Source organism: Cucurbita pepo, chromosome LG04 (genome assembly GCF_002806865.2).
Source record: "Cucurbita pepo subsp. pepo cultivar mu-cu-16 chromosome LG04, ASM280686v2, whole genome shotgun sequence".
Classification (NCBI taxonomy): Eukaryota; Viridiplantae; Streptophyta; class Magnoliopsida; order Cucurbitales; family Cucurbitaceae; genus Cucurbita; species Cucurbita pepo.
This window is the reverse complement of record NC_036641.1, coordinates 9279169-9298882: the sequence shown is the minus strand read 5'-3', so window position 1 is coordinate 9298882 and position 19714 is coordinate 9279169. Positions and strand designations below refer to the sequence as shown.

Below are 19714 nucleotides of genomic sequence, written 5' to 3'. Positions count from 1 at the left end.
TAAAAAGCCAATTTGGAAAATCAAAAAAATAATTAAAAACTTGTTTTTATTTTTTTGAATTTAGCTAAAAAATCAAATATTTTGTTAAGAAATATGAAACATATTATATAGAAATGATGAGAAAACGAACGCAATTATTAAAAACTAAACGTTTGTAAAGTGAGGTTTTGGTCTTTTAAAAAATAAGTTTTATCTATATCATAGATTATTTGTTTATTTGTTTTGGTACCTACTTTCTAATGTAGAGTTATGAGAACTAAAAATATATATATATATATATATATATATATATAGTTTTAAAAAACTTATTTTTTTTAATTTTGCTAAAACTTCAAATGTCTCTTTAGTAATTAAATTTGGTAGGAAAACTAGCCTAAATTTATAAATAAATAAATAATTGATTAGTTACCAAATGCGGTAGTAATTAATATAGTAGGTTTTCATAACTAATATAGTAGGTTTTCAACTTTAAATTTATTACTTTAATTTTGTTTGTATCAAATCATTTCATCACATCATGTAATAGGAATATCTTAAACTTTTGATATTATATTTCGTAAGTGAAGTTTTTAGTTATATATATCTCAATCAATTATCATTAGAATCAAAATTGAAAGTTTAATGCATCAACCAATCGAGAATGAATTTGTTATTCTTACCAAAATGTAAATACGTAAAACAAAACTATTTGACACAGTTAAAAGTTTGTTGGATCATTAACCATTTAATAAGACTGGTCACGGATTCTTCAGAAACTTCATTTTATGAAATTTATGAGAGATAAAAAAAAAAGTGTGATGCTTTATTTATCACCAAGTCAAAATGAATATTATATGTCAGCCACGGGAAATTTTTTGACCCTGAAACCACGTATCCAATAAGAACAAATTGTTCCAGCTCCATAGAATTATTGACTATTGAATGGGAACAAGTTCATCTTTTAAGTATTTTTCCCTTCCAATGTTTTTCTATTGGAACATCCCTCATTCCTTTTATCGAACATAATGATGCGAATCGTGCTTTGAGTTCTAATATGTAACGTCAAGCAGTCCCACTTTTTTGCTCGGTTAGAACGCCACGTAGCTCGAGATTCAGGGATTGCCATTATAATCACTATAATCTATTTATTGTTTTAAAAAGTCCAATAATCTATTAAATACAAAATTAAACACTATTTAAAAAATATATATATTAAAGGCTCTTTAAAAATTAAAACCATAATTAAAAAATTGACTAATTTACAATATTACCTTTTTTTTTTTTTTTTGGCCTCTGGATACGGAATTTAAAGAGTTGACAGCAAGGCAAGAACTAGTTAGTCCCTTAAAATAATCTAGATTCTGACACGTGTCACGAAATGGAGCGTAGATGGTAAGGGATCATGATCATGATCGATCCATTTCCAAAATGGAGCGAGGCATGATTTTGTCTGAGATTAGTATAATTTGTGCGTACAAGTTGGGAGACTTGGGTGGGGTCGCGTTTAGCCGCGAGAGCAAAAGGATTTAAAGCGAGAAAAATCGGACCCAAGCTCCAGTTAGCTATGGACTCTTCTCAGTCGCAGCAGCAGCAGCAGCAGCAGCAGCAGCAGCAGCAGCAGCAACAGCCTCAACAACAGCAACAGCAGCTGCAGCAGCAACCTGTTGTGAAGAAGAAGGAGACCAGAGGCCGCAAGCCGAAGCCCAAGGACGAGAAGAAGGACGAGCAGCAAGCTAAGAAGATGAAGGCTCAGCAACAACCCTCTGTCGACGAGCGCTACACTCAGTGGAAGTCTCTTGTTCCTGTTCTTTACGACTGGTTCGCCAACCACAATCTTGTTTGGCCTTCTCTCTCTTGCCGGTACTCTACTCACTCTTGTTCTGTTTTGAAGAACCTAGTGTAATGTAGATGATTCCTTCTTTCTTTTTTCTAGGGTTTTCTGTTTGGTGTTAATTTGACTTGGGTTTCTCGTTATTTTTCTTACTTGTTGGAGAAAATCGCCTCCATTGGGTTACTGGATCTGTTGGTTGTAAGTTTTTAGGGTTTTACTATTTGTCCCGCGTCTGCTACTTTGAGCTTGTAAAAACGGGTGGATAAGCTGCTATTGTTATCATATTGCATTGTGTTTATTACTTCGCAGGGTAGGGTTTTTTCCATTTCGCTACCTCTACGGCTAGTTTGGGGATGGGGGTGTTTATATGGCGTTTCTTTGATTTGAGTTTGACTCTTTTCTGGGTTTTAGGTGGGGTCCTCAGCTCGAGCAAGCGACGTATAAGAATCGACAGCGGCTTTATCTATCTGAACAGGTAAACCACAGTCGAGGTCAAATCTAGTTTTTATTTTATTTTATTTGGCTTTATTGTTTATATGTTGCTGTAATTGTGCTGGAGCCTGAACCTATTGGTTAATCATGAAAATTAGGACCGAAACATCATGTGAGGAGAGAAACTAGTTATTTATGAATTTTTGATAGGAGGCTAGAGGTAGAAATGTTCTACATTTAGTTGAAGATCGTTCTGTAAGCGTTGTTCATAGTTTATTTATTTATTTTTCATTCCTTGTCGCCAGACTGATGGTAGTGTTCCGAATACACTGGTCATTGCAAATTGTGAAGTTGTGAAGCCCAGGGTTGCAGCTGCGGAGCACATTTCTCAGGTGTTGATCAATTTCAAAATTTAAAGCTCTATGGACTTTTGTCATGCTACTTAATCAATTTATCATGTGTTATTATTGTATTTCAGTTCAATGAAGAAGCACGCTCTCCATTTGTAAAGAAGTACAAGACTATCATACACCCTGGTGAGGTATGGATATGAAAATTCTCGAATAATGAAGTATGAAACATATTAAAGTATGAGCTATAATGAAATTCATATAAGTTGTTTGATCCCGTCAGGCTGTATTTCCATGTTTCCATGTGATTATTGTTACATTATTTTTTCCTATTTGAGTTTTAAGGTTTTTCTCAGTCTCGAACATTTATATTGCCTTCTTTGAATAGTTGTAGCTGTTTGGTTGGATGTGGAAATTGACTGAAAATGACGAGTTGTATTAAAATTCTATTTTATTTCTAATGGTCTTCGTTGAACATTTTTCCAGGTTAACAGAATTAGGGAACTTCCCCAGAATGCTAGAATTGTTGCTACACACACTGATAGTCCAGATGTATGCGTTTTTAATTTTAGTTTCTCCATTATTCCAAGGAGTACATATATTCAACCACTATTGCTTTAAATCTCTTTGGTATTCACCATTCAGGTTCTCATTTGGGATGTTGAGGCACAGCCTAATCGTCATGCTGTCCTTGGTGCCACAAATTCTCGCCCAGATTTGGTAATTCTGCTAAAAACTCAACCGCCCAGACAGTTTGTTGCTGTCTTTTACGTGTTGCTATTATTCTAAAGATCGGGCGCATATCTCTTCTCCTTCTTGTTACTACAACCAATGAAGAATACGTAACATTGATGCTGAAACTATGGCTTGCATTAAAGCAAAACTGATGTTACCATTTTACTTTTTGGGCTCTGCATCATGATGGCGACTTTCACAAATTGCTGATGAGATGGGAGACATTATTTATACTACATTGTTTTAGATTCTCATTCAAGCTCTAAACATGAATATGGTGTCAAATGAGAGAGATTCAACTCTGTGCTTTGCTTTCTTTTTGGGACTCTGAAACTCTTGAAGCCTCTTAGATTAAAATTTTGGGCTTGGCTGGATCCCGTTGTAGAAGTATAGTGAGATATTGACGTATCCAATGAGTTTAGTTAACTTTCTTACTGTTAAATGCTGCAGTCATGGTTGATTTATAGGCTGCCTAATTTGTTGTCTTGCGTGTGTAAAAGGTCCAAGAATTTCATAGTTTAAATCTGGGGGAGATTTTCCAAAATTATTATCTAGAGCTGAGGTGGCTTTCCAACCCTGTGACAAGTCATCTATAAGTGTAGAGCTTCTTGTCTCATGTTACTCTGCTTAATTATTGCTCAACCTGAAAACTTTAAGATAAATTCTTCTGGCGTTTGTGGCATGCACATTCTAAATTTTCTTATTGTGAAACCTTCATCGTGCAATTTTGTGTTAACTTATTGTTCATTTGCAGATTCTTACTGGTCATCAAGAAAATGCTGAGTTTGCTCTAGCAATGTGCCCCACTGAACCTTATGTTCTCTCTGGAGGTTGAAAGCTTTCCAGTTTTTTTTTTTCCTCTTAAACTTGGTCATGCTAATTAGACCCACTGTCAAAAGTTTTTACTCATCTCTATCATTGTTTCAAATTTAGATGTCCCGATTTTTTTATTTTTTATTTTTTATATTTTTCAGAGCCTATCCATTTATTTGCTTTATGGAGTTATGACTATCTTATGGTTTTGGGATGTTACGAATGGGGTTCCATTTCTCAGATGCATTTAATCTTATGGCAGGGAAGGACAAGTTAGTAGTTTTATGGAGTATCCAGGACCATATAACAACTGCCGCCTCAGACGCTGCTGCCTCAAAGTCACCGGGATCTGGTGGTTCTATCATAAAAAAGGCAGGAGAAACAAATGATAAAACTGCTGAAGGGCCTTCTATTGGGCCACGAGGAGTTTACCATGGCCACGAGGATACTGTTGAAGATGTTACCTTCTGTCCGTCCAAGTAATATCTTAGCTCCAATTTATGAGCCATCCCCGTTTTTATTTTGAGAATTAGCCATATTTGGACTTATTGAGATGGTACAGTAGATGGTGATTTCTATCTGGGGTGGTAGGATTTTGCCTTGGGGATGAGGGTTGGTTTCTGAATAAAAGTAGTGCTCATAAATCTCGATAGAAATAAACCATCAAGTAGTGAATAACTCTTGCATTATGCTGTCTTCACAAAACTGAAAATTGTGGAAAAACATAAATAAAATTGTGCTGTTTTAAACTATTTTAATTCACGCCTTCATGTTCATGTACAATGACTTTATTTCACTTGAGTGGATGTAAGTCTAATTTATAGTGCTCTCTTTTCCAAGTTTAACCAACAACCCCCTCCTTTTATTTGCCTTCTTAAGTGCACAGGAGTTTTGCAGTGTGGGAGATGATTCTTGCCTGATATTATGGGATGCTCGTACTGGCACTAGCCCAGCTGTAAAGGTCATAATTCTCTTGTTTAATTTTCTCTTTATAGGGTTATTCCTTCACATATAATGTGGAAGTTGAAATGCGTGTTATAGAGCGTGCATTTGATAAAATTACAAACTTGTCATTCTCCTACTATAAGTAATTTTTTTTGTTTAATTATACTGGCGGATGTTAATAGGATAAGATTTCCATCGTGCTTCTTTGTAGTCTACCAGTGTTGTGTGTGGGAAATCCATCCTGCAAGATGAAATGGATGTCCCATTTTCTGATTTTATGTTTCATTGTTATATTTTAGGAGTTTTTCTTCATGCTAGTATATCTTTCATTCTGGTTGGCAGGTCGAAAAAGCACATAATGCTGATCTTCATTGTGTTGATTGGAATCCCCATGATGATAATCTTATCATAACAGGGTAAATTTTAATGTCTTATTTTATTTTTAAATACTAATGTTTATTGGAAAATGAGGCCTCATTTATTTATACAAAAAATATAATAAATATACTGAGATAGGGAGTGAGTAGAAATATCAAACTGTACTGTGGTCTTACTGCTTTTTGCCCCGACTTAATTAGGCCGTCATGTACCATTTGGTCTCATCATTTGATTGACATTGCATTTAGAATTTAGGAGAATGGAATTTGTGAGGTGATGTACACTGTTCACATATTAGTTATATGTTGACACAAATTTCTCTTCAGTTCAGCAGATAATTCTATTCGCTTGTTCGATCGTCGTAATCTCACTTCTAACGGAGTAGGCTCACCCATCTATAAATTTGAGGGTCACAAAGCTGCTGTTCTTTGTGTTCAGGTATTCTTTTTGTTTTAATCTGATTATGTCTCGTCTTATTACTTGCTAGTTTTATTTGAAATGCTTTTGTTATTAGCTGAGATCATGCATACTGGTTCATGTGTATTTACTCAGTGGTCCCCAGATAAATCATCCGTCTTTGGAAGTTCTGCAGAGGATGGGCTGTTAAATATTTGGGACTATGATAAGGTACACCGTTTGAGATTAAAGCCATATTTTATTTTTTATTATCTTGGTTCTTGTGGATACCTGGGGTTCATTTGATGCTGGAAGTCAGGGAAGCAATATGTTAAACTTGAAGATCTGATTCCATAAACTTCCACTACATTTGGCTGATACTTTTTAGCATATGTGATATGGGGCTGTAGTCCATGTTTATTAATCTGTCTTTTGATTTCTATTGGATATTTTGTAGTACAGATTCTAATGTTCTTTGTGGTCTCAACATATATGCATTCCAGGTTGGTAAAAAGACAGAACGAGCTACAAGGACACCTGCTGCTCCTCCAGGCCTATTTTTCCAGCATGCTGGGCACAGGTTTAAAATTGTTACTGCCTTTCTTGGTTTTTAGCATGAACTTTTACCAACAAAAGAAAAATAACTTTTTTTTAAATACCAGTTTTTTCCTTTATGGGAACTGCAACTTTTCTGTCAACCCCCAACAACAAATCCCTGTTTCTGGGCTTCTCTTTTTCGTTTGCTTTTGGTTACTGCTTTTTGTCATGTACTAGTGGTTAATCCGAAAATATTGTACTTCAATGTATACGTCCTTCTCATATGACCTTTTTGTCACATACAGGGATAAAGTCGTTGACTTCCATTGGAATGCTTCTGATCCATGGACTCTTGTCAGTGTATCTGATGATTGTGATACGACTGGTGGAGGAGGAACGTTGCAGGTCCACTAACTCTCGCTTTCTCTCTCTCCCCTTCTCCCCGACACCACCACCCACCCACACACATAAACACAAAGAGAAAAGAAATAGAATTGTATGGTTTGTGAGGGTAGGATTCAAATAACGAAGTTAGCATGAAAAAGGTTTGCACCCTTCAAAGCAAATACAAGGACCATGAGCTTTTTTCTCTAGGTTGCCTACACTGGATAGGGTCGGTTTTATTGTTAGTTTGGGGTTGGTTGGAGGGGTGCTAATTGTCTCTTGAAATTTTTATGAGTTGCAGATATGGCGCATGAGTGATCTAATTTATCGGCCGGAAGATGAGGTGTTAGCTGAGCTTGAAAAGTTCAAATCTCACGTAATTGAATGTGCTGCAAAGCCTTGAGAACTTCGTGAAGTTTTCTACCTTTGTTTTCTTCAGACAACACACTAGGTTGTAGATCTTGTCGTTGTCGTAGGATTTGAATTCTAGTCTATCTTAGTGTTTTATTCCTTTTTTTTTTCCTTTTTTCTCTCTACTTGTGTGCAAGTATTTGGAATATCCGGTTCTCTCACTACCATTATAGTAGAATGAATATGGCCTACCGGGTCACCATCAATGAATTGAATCATCTTGTTTCCTTAGAATACTTGGAGAATTCTTTAAATTGGCTGTTTAAACTCGTTATTTCGTGTTTAGAAGCTGGGATTCTTATTTTTGCCTGAACCAACTCATTTAGCCAATCTTTACTCCCTAATGTGTATGTGTATTTTAATTTTGAAGTGTAGTGGATACTATATATGATATTACAGGTCAGAATATGTGAAAAAAAAGGGGAAAAAACTGAACGACAATTCCAACAAGATGTTGCATATATCATTGCAAGCTGCTCAGGAAGCCAGTTAGTCCTAATTAGTATGTGTTCATGTTTAGAGAGTATGAGATAATCTAAGCATTCCATGTTCACTCATGCTACTTCTCATTCTTTGCCAAAAGTTTCTTTTGCTTTTCTCGATTCTAAGAGGAGCGGAACTGAAGCATCTTCTGAGTGATCTTGATTCTTGCATTCCCATATCAATGGAAGTATTTAACAAGTCTGAAATCGAGAGACGTGTATCGATACCATCAAGACCTGAAATTGCGTTAGGTACTAAATATTCGCTATGAAAAGAGTCTAGCACGAGTTTTGAACTCGAAGCTTCATCATTCATATCCACAGATGAGTTCTTTGAGCTCGAATTAGTTTGTGAGCTTGTTTCTCGAACCTCATCACATTGGTTGCAAACTAGTTTCAATGCTTGAACGACCTCACTCATGAAAGGTCGGTGTGACACCTCTGGTTGCACACACATTGAAGCAATGGCTGCAACTTTGGCAATGTTTTCAAAAGGAACATTGGAATCTAGTGATTTATCAATTATAACATCTAGACCTTCTTTGCTGGTGAGGAGTGGACGAGCCCAAGCAACAAGATTTTCTTCACCGGGTGGTTGAGACATATCAATTGGTTTCCTACCTGTTAATAGTTCAAGTAGAACAACTCCGTAACTATAAACATCACTCTTCACAAGTAGATGGCCAGTCATCGCATACTCTGGAGCCACATACCTGAGTACACGAGAGTACACGAGAGACAATAAGTCAAGGAAGAGAAAGAGAAGGCATGGAATACAAAAACGAAAGAAAACAAATCCATACCAATCACATTATTATTATGCATATTTGGGGTTTGTTTCCACAAGTACATCGTTGATGAGGATATCTCAGAGTTGCTACTCAAGTTGAAATCAAGAATAAACGTTTACTCTAAGACTTGAATGTAATCAAGTTTGCTATAATTCAAGTTTTCAACATCTATTCAAGATTTTCATGATTCAAGCAAAATCTTAGCCTAGTTTAACTTAATTGCACTTGTAATAACATGTTCCAAATTCTATTTTGTAGCTTTTTAGGGTGGCTCAAGTTGAGACTCTGAGATCCCACATCGGTTAGAGAGGGGAACAAAACCTTCTTTATAAGAGTGTGAAAACTTCTTCCCAGCAGATGCATTTTAAAAACCTCGAGAGAAAACCCGAGAGAAAGAGTCCAAAAAGGACAGTATCTGCTGGCGATAAGCTTGTGCTGTTACAAATAGTATTAGAGCCAAACACTAGGCAGTGTGCTAGCGAGGACGTTGAGCCCCAAAGAAGGGTGGCTTGTGAGATCCCACATCGATTAGCGATGGGAACAACATTGATTGGAGAGGGGAACGAGTGCCAGCGAAGACGCTGGGCCCTAAAGGGGGATGAATTGTGAGATCTCACATTGGTTAGAGAGGGGAACAAAACTTTTTTTTATAATGGTGTGTAAACCTTTTCCTAGCAGACGCGTTTTAAAAACCTTGAAAGGAACCCCGAAAGAAAAGCTCAAAGAGGACAATATCTGGTAGCGATGAGTTTAGTTTGTTACTAAGACAACGTGCATACATTACAACAAGCATGCTTAAGAGAAGAATGTGAAAAGTAAATTAACTACCGCAAACTCAACTTGGCTCTTTACTATATTTGGCATGGTGAAATCCAAAAGAACTTCTAATAACGTTCAAAAGGAAGGAATGCTATACCCGAAAGTTCCCATGACATGTGTAGTTATGTGTCTGCTTTCCTCATCTGTTGCAGTTCGAGCCAACCCGAAGTCGGAAACTTTTGGTGTAAAATCATGTTCTAGTAAGATATTACTCGATTTGAAATCTCGATGTATGACTCTAGGACTCGAATCCTCATGTAGATAGGATAAACCCCGAGCAGCGCCCAGCGCTATCTTCATCCTGGCACCCCAATCAAGTAGGCCAGTTTCCTTATCTATACCTGACAGAAAAGTATAGAGAAAAATGGAACCATGCTGCTTATACTACAAAGGAAACGCATGAACATCACTTTCTTACCATGTAAATGAGATTCAACACTGCCATTTGGAACAAGTTCATACACCAAGGAACAGTTATGCTCCTCAGTACATATTCCAATCAACTTGACCAAATTTCTGTGGTGGAGGCGGCTAAGCATTTCAACTTCAGCCAAGAATTCTCGACCGCCCTGATGATCATCTCTCTTGAGAACTTTGATTGCTACTTCGATACCATCTTCGAGCGTGCCACTGTAAACACGTCCAAACCCACCCTCCCCCAGTATTCTTGAAGGATCAAAATTATTTGTGGTTCTCTCTATGTCAGAGGCACTGAAGATCTTGGCTGATCCTGAATATGAAGCAATGCTATATCCAAAGGATAAAGAGGAAGAACTAGGCATGGTTGCCATAACTGATCCACCAGCACCTGCAAGATTGTATAAACTTAAAAACGCTACAAGAGGATAGAACCACCGTTGGAGGCTGCATAAGTTGGCAATCCATGTTACCTGATGGCTTATTGAGGGCGGATAACGAAACATGTGGATTTGGTTTTGCATCATTGTGTGTAAAGATCAAAATCCAAGCAGTAACAAGACATGAGCCCACTGCAACAGTAGTTGATAGGGTGATGATAGCAATCATACCATCACTAATTCTATCTTTTGGCTGTCTGTTGTGCACATCGACACCGACTGGTTTTACTGTCCTCGCATTGTTAGTATTAGTCAAATGAGGCTCATTATCTAGCCCTGAAACTCCAGGAGGGGGCGATCGAGGCAAACCTGGATATCGAACGTATAACACTTCATAGTTCCCAAAATAGTAAGCATTGATAGAAACTTTTTTATGCCAAAACCTTTGGTAAGTCAAAAAGGCTGTAGTATTGTCAAATTTTTCCCCAAGTGGGACTAAGTCAATAAGGGCAACAGTCTTATCTGGTTGCTGATAAGCTGCATTGGCCTCAATAACACGAACTTGACTTCGCTTAACATATACTCCAGCAGCAATTTCAGCAGCCAGCTCTGAAACTAGGGGGAAGAAGGTATAGAGGGGAACACTGAAACGAAGTCGAACTTGTATAGGCCAAACACAACCACAGGGGGATCCCGGGGGAGTATTTGTATACGGATCGGTGCATAGGGTAGCCGAACAATCTAGAAAAGACAGTGGAACATGTTCTTGAATACTAACTTCATCTGTCTGTAATCTAGATGAGAAGAAACTTAAGTGGAAGTGGACATATACCTTCATTTGGCTGTTCAACATCATGAGCTTCTTGTGGTGGAAGAATTGGCTGTTCAGCATCATGAGAGTGTCCCATGTCCTTGTGAGGGGAAGGAGCTTCATAAAAGACACTAGAAAATAAGCAACAGGGAGAGAGTTTGTTTGTTCAAGAACAATTTAACAGGATACCTTCTTCCGGGGAATGATTCAGAAGTGGTAATGCATTATTAGGGGAAAGAGCTACTGCTGGAGAGATATAAGGCTCTGGAACATCAAATTTAACCAATCAAACAAAGAGTTTCAAGTAGATAGGATCAAGCAACCATGAAAATATTCCATGAATGAAGTTCAAATTTGTCGAACTATGAACTTCATGATTCTCCAGAAGTTCAAAAACCTAGATCCAGACATATCACATTGTCATTTCTCCATGATTCTGTATATTTTCACTAAAATCTTCGGTGTTGTGAATGAACTAAGAATTGGATTAAACTTCAAACAAGAACAGCAATTCCACTAGATCAACTCAAGTTCATTCAAATGTCAACTACTCAGATTGTAAAATCCAAATGCGAATAAGGAAGAAATGTACCTGCAATTTCCCGAAGCTCGGAAGCATGAACAGTGACCAAAAGAATCAGTAGGTGAAGAATGGTTGGAACCAGAACCTCCATCTCATACAAACTCAAACGACCATAAATTTATTCAACATCGAAGAAACAGAAGAAACAGATTCAAAGGAATGAGTTAGGGATTTAAAAGTTGAAGCAAGCAAGAACAATGAGGAGGGCGCTGTATTGAAAAACCCAGAGCTCTACGAAGCATCCGTTTTGAATGAGCGAAACCAAAAGAAGCGTTTCTCTGAAAGAAACTGACGCAAAATCTCTAAAGAATGAATGAGACCCTGTTCTTATTTGCTTCTTTTTTTCGATTTTTTCAACTGGGAATCAAATTTTGTTTTGGGTTTTTGAGATTGGTGCTCTGATTTTGTGCTTGGTTTTCAGAGCTTCCTGTTCTTCGCCATTTTTACGGATACAATGTTATTTTATTCTACTTTTTGTTTAAAAATGGTAGAAATTGCTACTTAAGTTTCTGCATCTTCACAACTTCAATCACCGACTTAATATCTAAATTGATGGGCTCAAAATTCCACACTCAAATCGTTGTGNTTTTTTTTTTTTTTTTTTTTTTTTTTTTTTTTTTTTTTTTTTTTTTGAATGGGAAAGAAAACGGTTTTGAATTAATGATCATTTATAGCAAGATTAAACTGGATAGAGTAGTTTGTAGTTTTCCTTTGCTTAAAAAATGTTAGGAAAATAAAAATTATTTCAAAATTTTAAAAATTTATTGAATCTTTTCAAAAATTCAGAATATTCTGTTTTAGTTTCTGTATTTTAATGAATTTTAATTTTATGAATTTTTAAAATATACAAAATAGTATTTTATGCTAAAATATATCAAAACCTACCCAGTCTAAATTTCAGATTCTCGTATGTATGAGGTGGGCTACACATCATACCACAAGCAACCTAGCCGCATTTACTCTATCAAGGCAAAAGTATCTTCTCATTCGTGACCACACCACACTCTCTGTTTCAAACGTTGGTAGATCTCTCTTTTTATCATTTCGTTCGGTCAATGTTGTTCCATTTCAATGATGTTGTGTTAGTTCTTGAAGTTAGACTCGATTGGACAACTTTATAATGATCGCTAGAGCTATTCCATCTTTACTATATAAATCTAAATTTACTAAAACTATAAATAAAAAATATTTTAAAGTAGTTGATAATGATACAAACACATAAATTGCCCAAATGAACTGTCTTTTGAAGTTCAATATAATCGAGCTAAAATAAATATAACTCAACAGTAACGGCTGTCATTTTCTCTCTCATTTTCTTATATTAAATGTTTGAATTCTCGTACATACAACAAAGAAATGGATGCAAAATAAAATTATATTTAAAAAAAAAAAAAGAATTGCATACAAAAAGTTGAAAAAAGGGTTAAAAAGATGATAATTCAAACATCAGCAATAATGAATAAATTGAAGTCATTAATCGAATAGCCCAAACCATATCAAACAGCCCAAAAGGCCTGTTGGCCCAACTGACTTGAAATGGATCAGGGCTAATCGAATGGCCCAAGCCATATCAAAGAGCCCAAAAAGCCTGTTGGCCCAATTTACTTGAAATGGATCTGGGCTAATCGAATGGCCCAAACCATATCAAACAGCCCAAAAAGCCTGTTGGCCCAATTTACTTCAAATGGGTCTGGGCTAATCGATAGCCCAAACCATATCAACAGCCCAAAAAGCCTGTTGGCCCAATTTACTTAAAGTGGATATGGGCTAATCGAATGGCCCAAACCATATCAAAGAGCCCAAAAAGCCTGTTGGCCCAATTTACTTCAAATGGATCTGGGCTAATCGAATGGCCCAGCCCACGAAAAAAAGAGAAGAATTTTAAGTAAATATTAAAAAAAAGAGAGAGAGAATATGGTAGGTGAAGATTTTAGTTTGTTTTTTTAGCATTAAAAAGGTAATTTTGAGACATTGTCAAAGATTACGTGTAGGATTTTGTTGTCCGATCATAGGTTGATATTATACTGACAAAATCTCAATAATTAATGTTTGATTTGATTTTTTATTATATGCTCATAAATCTACTTAGTCTCACCTCCCATAGTCAATAAAAAAGGTACCATATCATAAATATTTGAAGAAAATAATAATGTTTGTAATTTGGATAATATTGCAAATTCAAAAATCAAATTTATAGTAAACTCAAATATTAGTTACTATCATACTATATAAAGTGATATATATATATATATGGTATCGTGAAAAAGTGGATGTTTGTGATGTCACTTCATCTCTCAAAACTTAGGTCCAATATCTTCCGAATTCACGAACTTAAAGATAATCTTTTTATATGAAACTTTCTCGTCTAGAGTCTAAAACTAAAACTCAGCGAATTTAGAACAAACAATATCATACTATTACGAAGACGTTTGTGTACAGGCATAAAAAGTAAAAGTTAGGTTAAATTTGATGAGATAGGGACGGCCACATGAATACCAAAGTCATGCATATGGAAAATGAGTGAAAGTGATATTTTCTGTGAGATCCCACGTTCATTAGAGAGGGAAACAAAACATTTCTTATAAGTTTGTGGAAACTTCTCTCTAGTAGACACATTTTAAAAACCGTGTGGCTGACGATGATATGTAACGAACCAAAATGAATAATATCTACTATCAGTGAGATTGAACTTGAGCTGTTACATTTTCAAAGATACAAAAAATAAGACAATATCTTAGATTCGATTTTGCTGACCCCATTTGATACTCTATGTTACATAAATCAACGAATAATATGTACGCAGATCTTGTTTGTCATATCTTTAGATTCTTAATTTTTTCTAGAAGAAGAAAGATATCTTGGTAAGTCTTCTACAAAATCTTGTATGTTTGCCATTATTTTCTAAGAACATGCACATTGGCCTCAATCTCGTGCCTACCCTAATAAAGTAGCTAGCTTATAGAACTAAGACAAAGACAACGACAACGACAAGACTTGGGATTGCTTCGTAATCTAATCCATCTTGTTTGGATTTGAACCAAATGGGTATTTCACTTTCGTTCTAGATTCCCTACCAAGATTTTCTAACCCAATAATCTCCAATTTTTTCAAACATCTTCTCATTGTTATGATACGACAATCTTTTTTGCTACCCCAAGCAACCATATGACTTTGACTTCAATTGCTTATCCAATACGAGTTAGTCTTTGAGGCAATCGAGTCAATGCTATAAATCTACTTCCAACCACTAATATCGGTCAAAAGTTAAGTTAGGTATAGCTTTTATAACATATAGTTTAGTTAGTCATTTCGTTCTTAAAAAAATGCAACTCGTGAAAAAAGATACGAATTTGATGTCTTAAATATGAAATAACGTCATACTTTATCCAAAATAATAATTGAATCCCTAGTGTCACGATATCTTTATGCTAATACTAATACCCAATAGGACCTGAATATAGGCTCACGTGTACAAATTACTTTAGAGGGATCGAAAAACGAGAAAATAAAAACGCTCGTGATCTCATAACTATGCCTAAAAAAAAATATATGCTATGAATATTCTTCAACTATATATGTATATATTAATGTAAGTGGGTCAACTTATTATATAAAAACGTTTTTCATGCATTATTTATTTATTTATTTATTGGGTGAAACATGTGACATAATTTAAGGATATGAACTACCCCTATTGATTTAGGATAGGTTTGAGACAGCCTAGTTTTTAAACTGGTTTTTTGTTTCCTTATTTTTAATAAAAATGATGTGAAAAATGTGTTTTTATATATATTATAAACTTTTAATTTACTTATTTTATTTGGGAAAAAAATTAAATTTTCGAAATTAATATGATTTTTCATAGATCACGATATGGGTTGACATACATACATCGAAATAATACACAACCAAATACAAATCAAAACACGAAAAAGACAAATGCCCCTTAAGAACTTTCATCCCCAAAAGTTAACTGTAATAGTTCGAGACCACCGTTAGTGGATATTGTCTACTTTTGCTTACGTATCATCATCAACCTCATAATTTTAAAACACTTCTATTATGAGAAGGTTTTAGTTCCCTTATAAAAGAATGTTTTGTTCATCTCTCCAACTAATATGAGATCTCGGTTTAACTTAGTTTAACTTAGTGCTCTACATTCCATCACGTGTAAAGAGTCTAGGGCATGTGCACGGCTTAGAAACATAAGGCAACACCGAATGAAAAGCTAGAAATTGGGTTGGTCGGTCACGCATGTTCGAAATTATATATAAATATAATTTTATTAAAATAATATATTGATTATAACACTCTTTTCCCTAATCATTTTTTTCTTCCATAATAATTAATAATAATTAACGAAACAAAATGAAAACAAAATGGCTCCAATTGACAACATCCTTTTTTATAATTTTATAATTCTTAATTTAGTGGACATAATCACATTTTTAAAATTAATAATAATGTTTTTAAAAATAATAAAAAAAAGAACATTAATAAACTTTTTAGTATTATACGAATCATGATTTTTGTAGGGCATAAATGTACTAAGGGGACAGGCCCCCCACGTGCCTTCTTAACTTACTATTATTATATCCCACATTTATACTTTTAATGCAATAATTACGGCTGCCACCTCACATTTTAATTCTAAAAAAGATTATGGGTTAAGTATATTATTATTATTTAATAATCTAACCAAATTTATACGAGGAATACCCTAACAAAAGACAGACAGACAGACAGACAGGATATTATTATAATAATAATAATAATAATAATAATAATAATAATAATAATAATAATAATAATAATAATAAAAGAGTTCAAGGGTTGAAAATGTTCTGTCCTGGAGACAGAATCATTTTGGGATCAAACTCGTTCTTCTTCTCTTGAATCCATTTCCATTTTGATCCATAATGATTCGCCCAATCTTCTTGTGTTTTGTAATGAGGAAGATACTGCTTGATCTTCATACCAACACTGTTGCAGAACCTTAATATCTCTTTGTTTTGCTCATCCATGGATTCCCAATCATCGAACCCGCTTGAATACAAAAAACTAATCGTGTAAAACACGTCTTCGTCTGGTATAACCGCTGACATTTTGTCATCCCACCTATTTGTTTTTCGTCAAACTTTAATTAGTCGATCTTGTCGATAAAAATCAAGAAATTTGAAGAGATTTAGTAATTACTTGCTCCTATTCATCGGGTAGACGAGTATAGGTCCTGTTGTAACTTTTCGTTTGAGAATGATATCCTTGAAAACACCTGAATCAAATTCGGTAATACCGGATTTGGGTACGAAGAGATTTAGCCATGGATGAGGAACATCCCATAGCCCTTGAGACCGAAGACTCAATTCTCCGTGTCGAACCCTATTTAGGAAATCAATGAACGATACATCCTTCTCGAACTTGTACCCAGGTAAAAAGTTTAGCCCGTCAAACAAATCATCGAGTTCCTACATAAACGAGAAGAAACTAGGGTTTAGATCAAAACCCTAAACGATGAAAGTAGTATGGATGTGAGGACGATTACGATGAGTACCTTATCGACTGTATCGAGAGAGGGATGATCGTAATATTTGGCGACTTCCAAACAGTAAATAATGGAATGTTGATTAATCAAAGAGACGATTTTGGAGTGATGAGAGGTTGGAAAAAAGGAGGATCTCCAACTGTTTGGGGGACCATCATGCATTAGAAGCACACCCTCTAAATAGTCCAATGCTCCCTCTTGTTCTCTTCCGTTGATTGAGATTAATCGTTCTTGGTCTTTTGCAAATTCTCTAAAATTAGAGTAGAGAATTCTAACCCACTTTACCTAAAACGAAATGACGACAGACAGACAGTACAATTATTAGAGACATACAGATTTTTGAATTCACATCCAATGATTATTAAAAGACAGAGTCGTACCCTCTTTCGAGCTGGGAATAAGGAAATCCGAGCTCGAACAATGATTCCAAATTGACCCAAACCACCGAGGACGGAATGGAAGAGCTCGCAATTCTTCTGTGGTGAACAGTTTACAAAATCTCCTTTACCTACAAAACACACATGCAAATAATATCAAATTATGTCCTTTTCTTTGTCCCATTTGATCCTATTTTTACATACACAACAATACCTGTAATGATGTCGAGTTCACTAACATTGCAAATTTGCGGGCCGTATCGAAACGTTTGGCCGCTAATACCAGCGTTCGATAACGTCCCGCCGATGGTGAGGTAAAGATAATCAGTCCACGACACCGGTGCGAGTCCATGTTCGAGAGCGGCATTGAGGACATCAATCCAAAGTTGCTCACCACCGACATCGGCGTAGTATCCCGTAGAGGGGTTGCCGGAGATAGCAATTCGGGTGTTGTTGTTGCTGTTATTATTATTATTATGATTATTATTATTATTATTATTATTATTCATGGAAGTCATCTCGACAACTACACCGTTTCCGGCCATTGCCTGGCCGCGGACGGAGTGGCCACAGCCCTTGGCGGCGATGTTGAACGGAACGGGAATGGAATTGGCAAGTTTGATTAAGCAAACGATGTCGTTTATAGACGAAGGGAAGAGGACGGCAGCTGGTGGGTTGGAGAGCATGTGGCCGAAGTCGGTGGCAGCGGAGGAGAGGGCGGCGGGGTCGTAGCTGAGATTGGTGGCGACGGTGAGCTCGTGGTGGTCGGGGAAAGGGGATGCCGGGAGAAAGTTGATCCAGGGTTCGGATTTGTCAATGGAGGACTTGAAACGCATGGCTAAGGCACGACCCATTTTTAGACTGAGATGTAATTGAGTTGGCGAGGGAAAGAAGAAGCCGACGCATGTACTTATAGGTAAAGTTTTAGCCACTATGGGGTCCATTTTTAGCAAATTATAACCGTTGGATTATGATCTACGGTCCACATCAAGTCAAATTTGGTCAATCTGCAATTCACCCAATAACTCAAAAATATTCTTTAAATATACCAAATTAAATAATAAGGTTAAATTAATGACTTGTAACCACCCATATTGATGTTTATAAAATTTAACTAAATGGTAAAAATAAATTTGAAATTGGATTAGACAAACGGAGGCCGGATGGAGCAAAATGGATCAGACTCGATGCGTTCACGTACAACCCCACACGCAGGACCACACGGACAAAATTGTTGTTCTTGGTCCACGATTCATTTTTTATTATTTTTTTTAACTAAAATGAAAGAATTTCTTATAACGAATCCAACGAGATGAGAATCATGGAAAAGGATAGAAGTTTATAAGTAAAAACCTCCGACTAAATTAATTACGCCAAGTTTAGGTTATAAGAGTAATAAAGAAAAGAAGGTTATGGGAAGTGTATATTATTGTGAATTGTTGGATCTTTTGGGGGCTAAAATGGGATTAAATAAAAAAATTTAATTGGATGTAATTAACTAACATTGCTCCCTCTATTATGAGCTATCCCATATCTTGCCCCATGGTTTTCAGTTAAAATATTACATCAAATATTATTTTATATTGGGGACAAATTAGGTTGTCAGTCCCATGCTGTCGGAATTGCAACATAATCCATCTTTACATTATTAATATGACTAAATATATATGATTTTTAAAGGCATTTTTGCATGAACTAAAGTGCTTAATAATATTATAAATGTTTTGTTTTGGACTTTATGTTTCTCCCCATGCAATGCTGTTGAATAATGTTTTTTTTAGGTGTTACTGAAGTGAATGAATGGTACATGAATGAACTATGATCACATTTGAATGAGAGCTATCATGAGAATAAGAGGACTAAGAAAGGATTAAAAGAAATGAAAGTTACTACCTTGTTAAGATGCATGTGAGTGAAGACAAAATATGTTGTAAGAACACGTGTTGGTTTGTTTGACTCTTAAGAAGTGAGGAGTAGGTAACGTGACTATGTAGCTGCAAATGTCAAGTTTGGTCTCTCTCTGCATGTGAGTGAGGACAAAACATGTTATAAGAACATGTGTTGGTCTGTTTTACTCTTAAGAAATGAGGAGTAGGTAACGTGACTATATAGTTGCGAATGTCAGAGCCATCAAGTGTCAAATTCGATCTCTTTCTGCATGTGAGTGAGGACAAAACATGTTGTAAGAACACGTGTTGGTCTGTTTAACTCTTAAGAAGTGAAGAATAGGTAACGTGACTATGTAGCTGCCAATGTCGAAGCCATCAAGGGCTCTCTCTCTCTCTCTCTCTCTCTCTCTCTCTCTCTCTCTCTCTCTCTCT

The 19714-nt window shown here is 35.8% G+C and overlaps 3 protein-coding genes across 3 annotated transcripts; 1 reads left to right on the top strand and 2 right to left on the bottom strand.

The window, feature by feature from the left end:
* Positions 1-1455: 1455 nt before the first annotated feature.
* LOC111792921 (WD-40 repeat-containing protein MSI4-like) lies at positions 1456-7504 on the top strand. The gene is made up of 15 exons (XM_023674548.1): positions 1456-1839; positions 2222-2285; positions 2548-2634; positions 2721-2783; positions 3079-3144; positions 3238-3312; positions 4082-4157; positions 4403-4619; positions 5020-5101; positions 5428-5501; positions 5790-5901; positions 6016-6090; positions 6363-6439; positions 6702-6801; positions 7082-7504. Exons 1-15 carry the CDS (start codon positions 1544-1546, stop codon positions 7181-7183), a joined length of 1566 nt encoding a protein of 521 aa, XP_023530316.1. The 5' UTR covers positions 1456-1543; the 3' UTR covers positions 7184-7504.
* A 165-nt stretch (positions 7505-7669) lies between these two features.
* Positions 7670-11896, bottom strand: LOC111793819 (receptor-like serine/threonine-protein kinase ALE2). The gene is made up of 7 exons (XM_023675869.1): positions 11484-11896; positions 11081-11155; positions 10913-11008; positions 10174-10821; positions 9702-10091; positions 9381-9624; positions 7670-8386 (listed from the first exon to the last, which is right to left on the bottom strand). Exons 1-7 carry the CDS (start codon positions 11563-11565, stop codon positions 7708-7710), a joined length of 2214 nt encoding a protein of 737 aa, XP_023531637.1. The 5' UTR covers positions 11566-11896; the 3' UTR covers positions 7670-7707.
* A 4404-nt stretch (positions 11897-16300) lies between these two features.
* Positions 16301-18247, bottom strand: LOC111792967 (cytokinin dehydrogenase 3-like). The gene is made up of 5 exons (XM_023674602.1): positions 17608-18247; positions 17397-17524; positions 17026-17301; positions 16671-16939; positions 16301-16592 (listed from the first exon to the last, which is right to left on the bottom strand). Exons 1-5 carry the CDS (start codon positions 18245-18247, stop codon positions 16301-16303), a joined length of 1605 nt encoding a protein of 534 aa, XP_023530370.1.
* Between the last annotated feature and the right edge of the window lie 1467 nt (positions 18248-19714).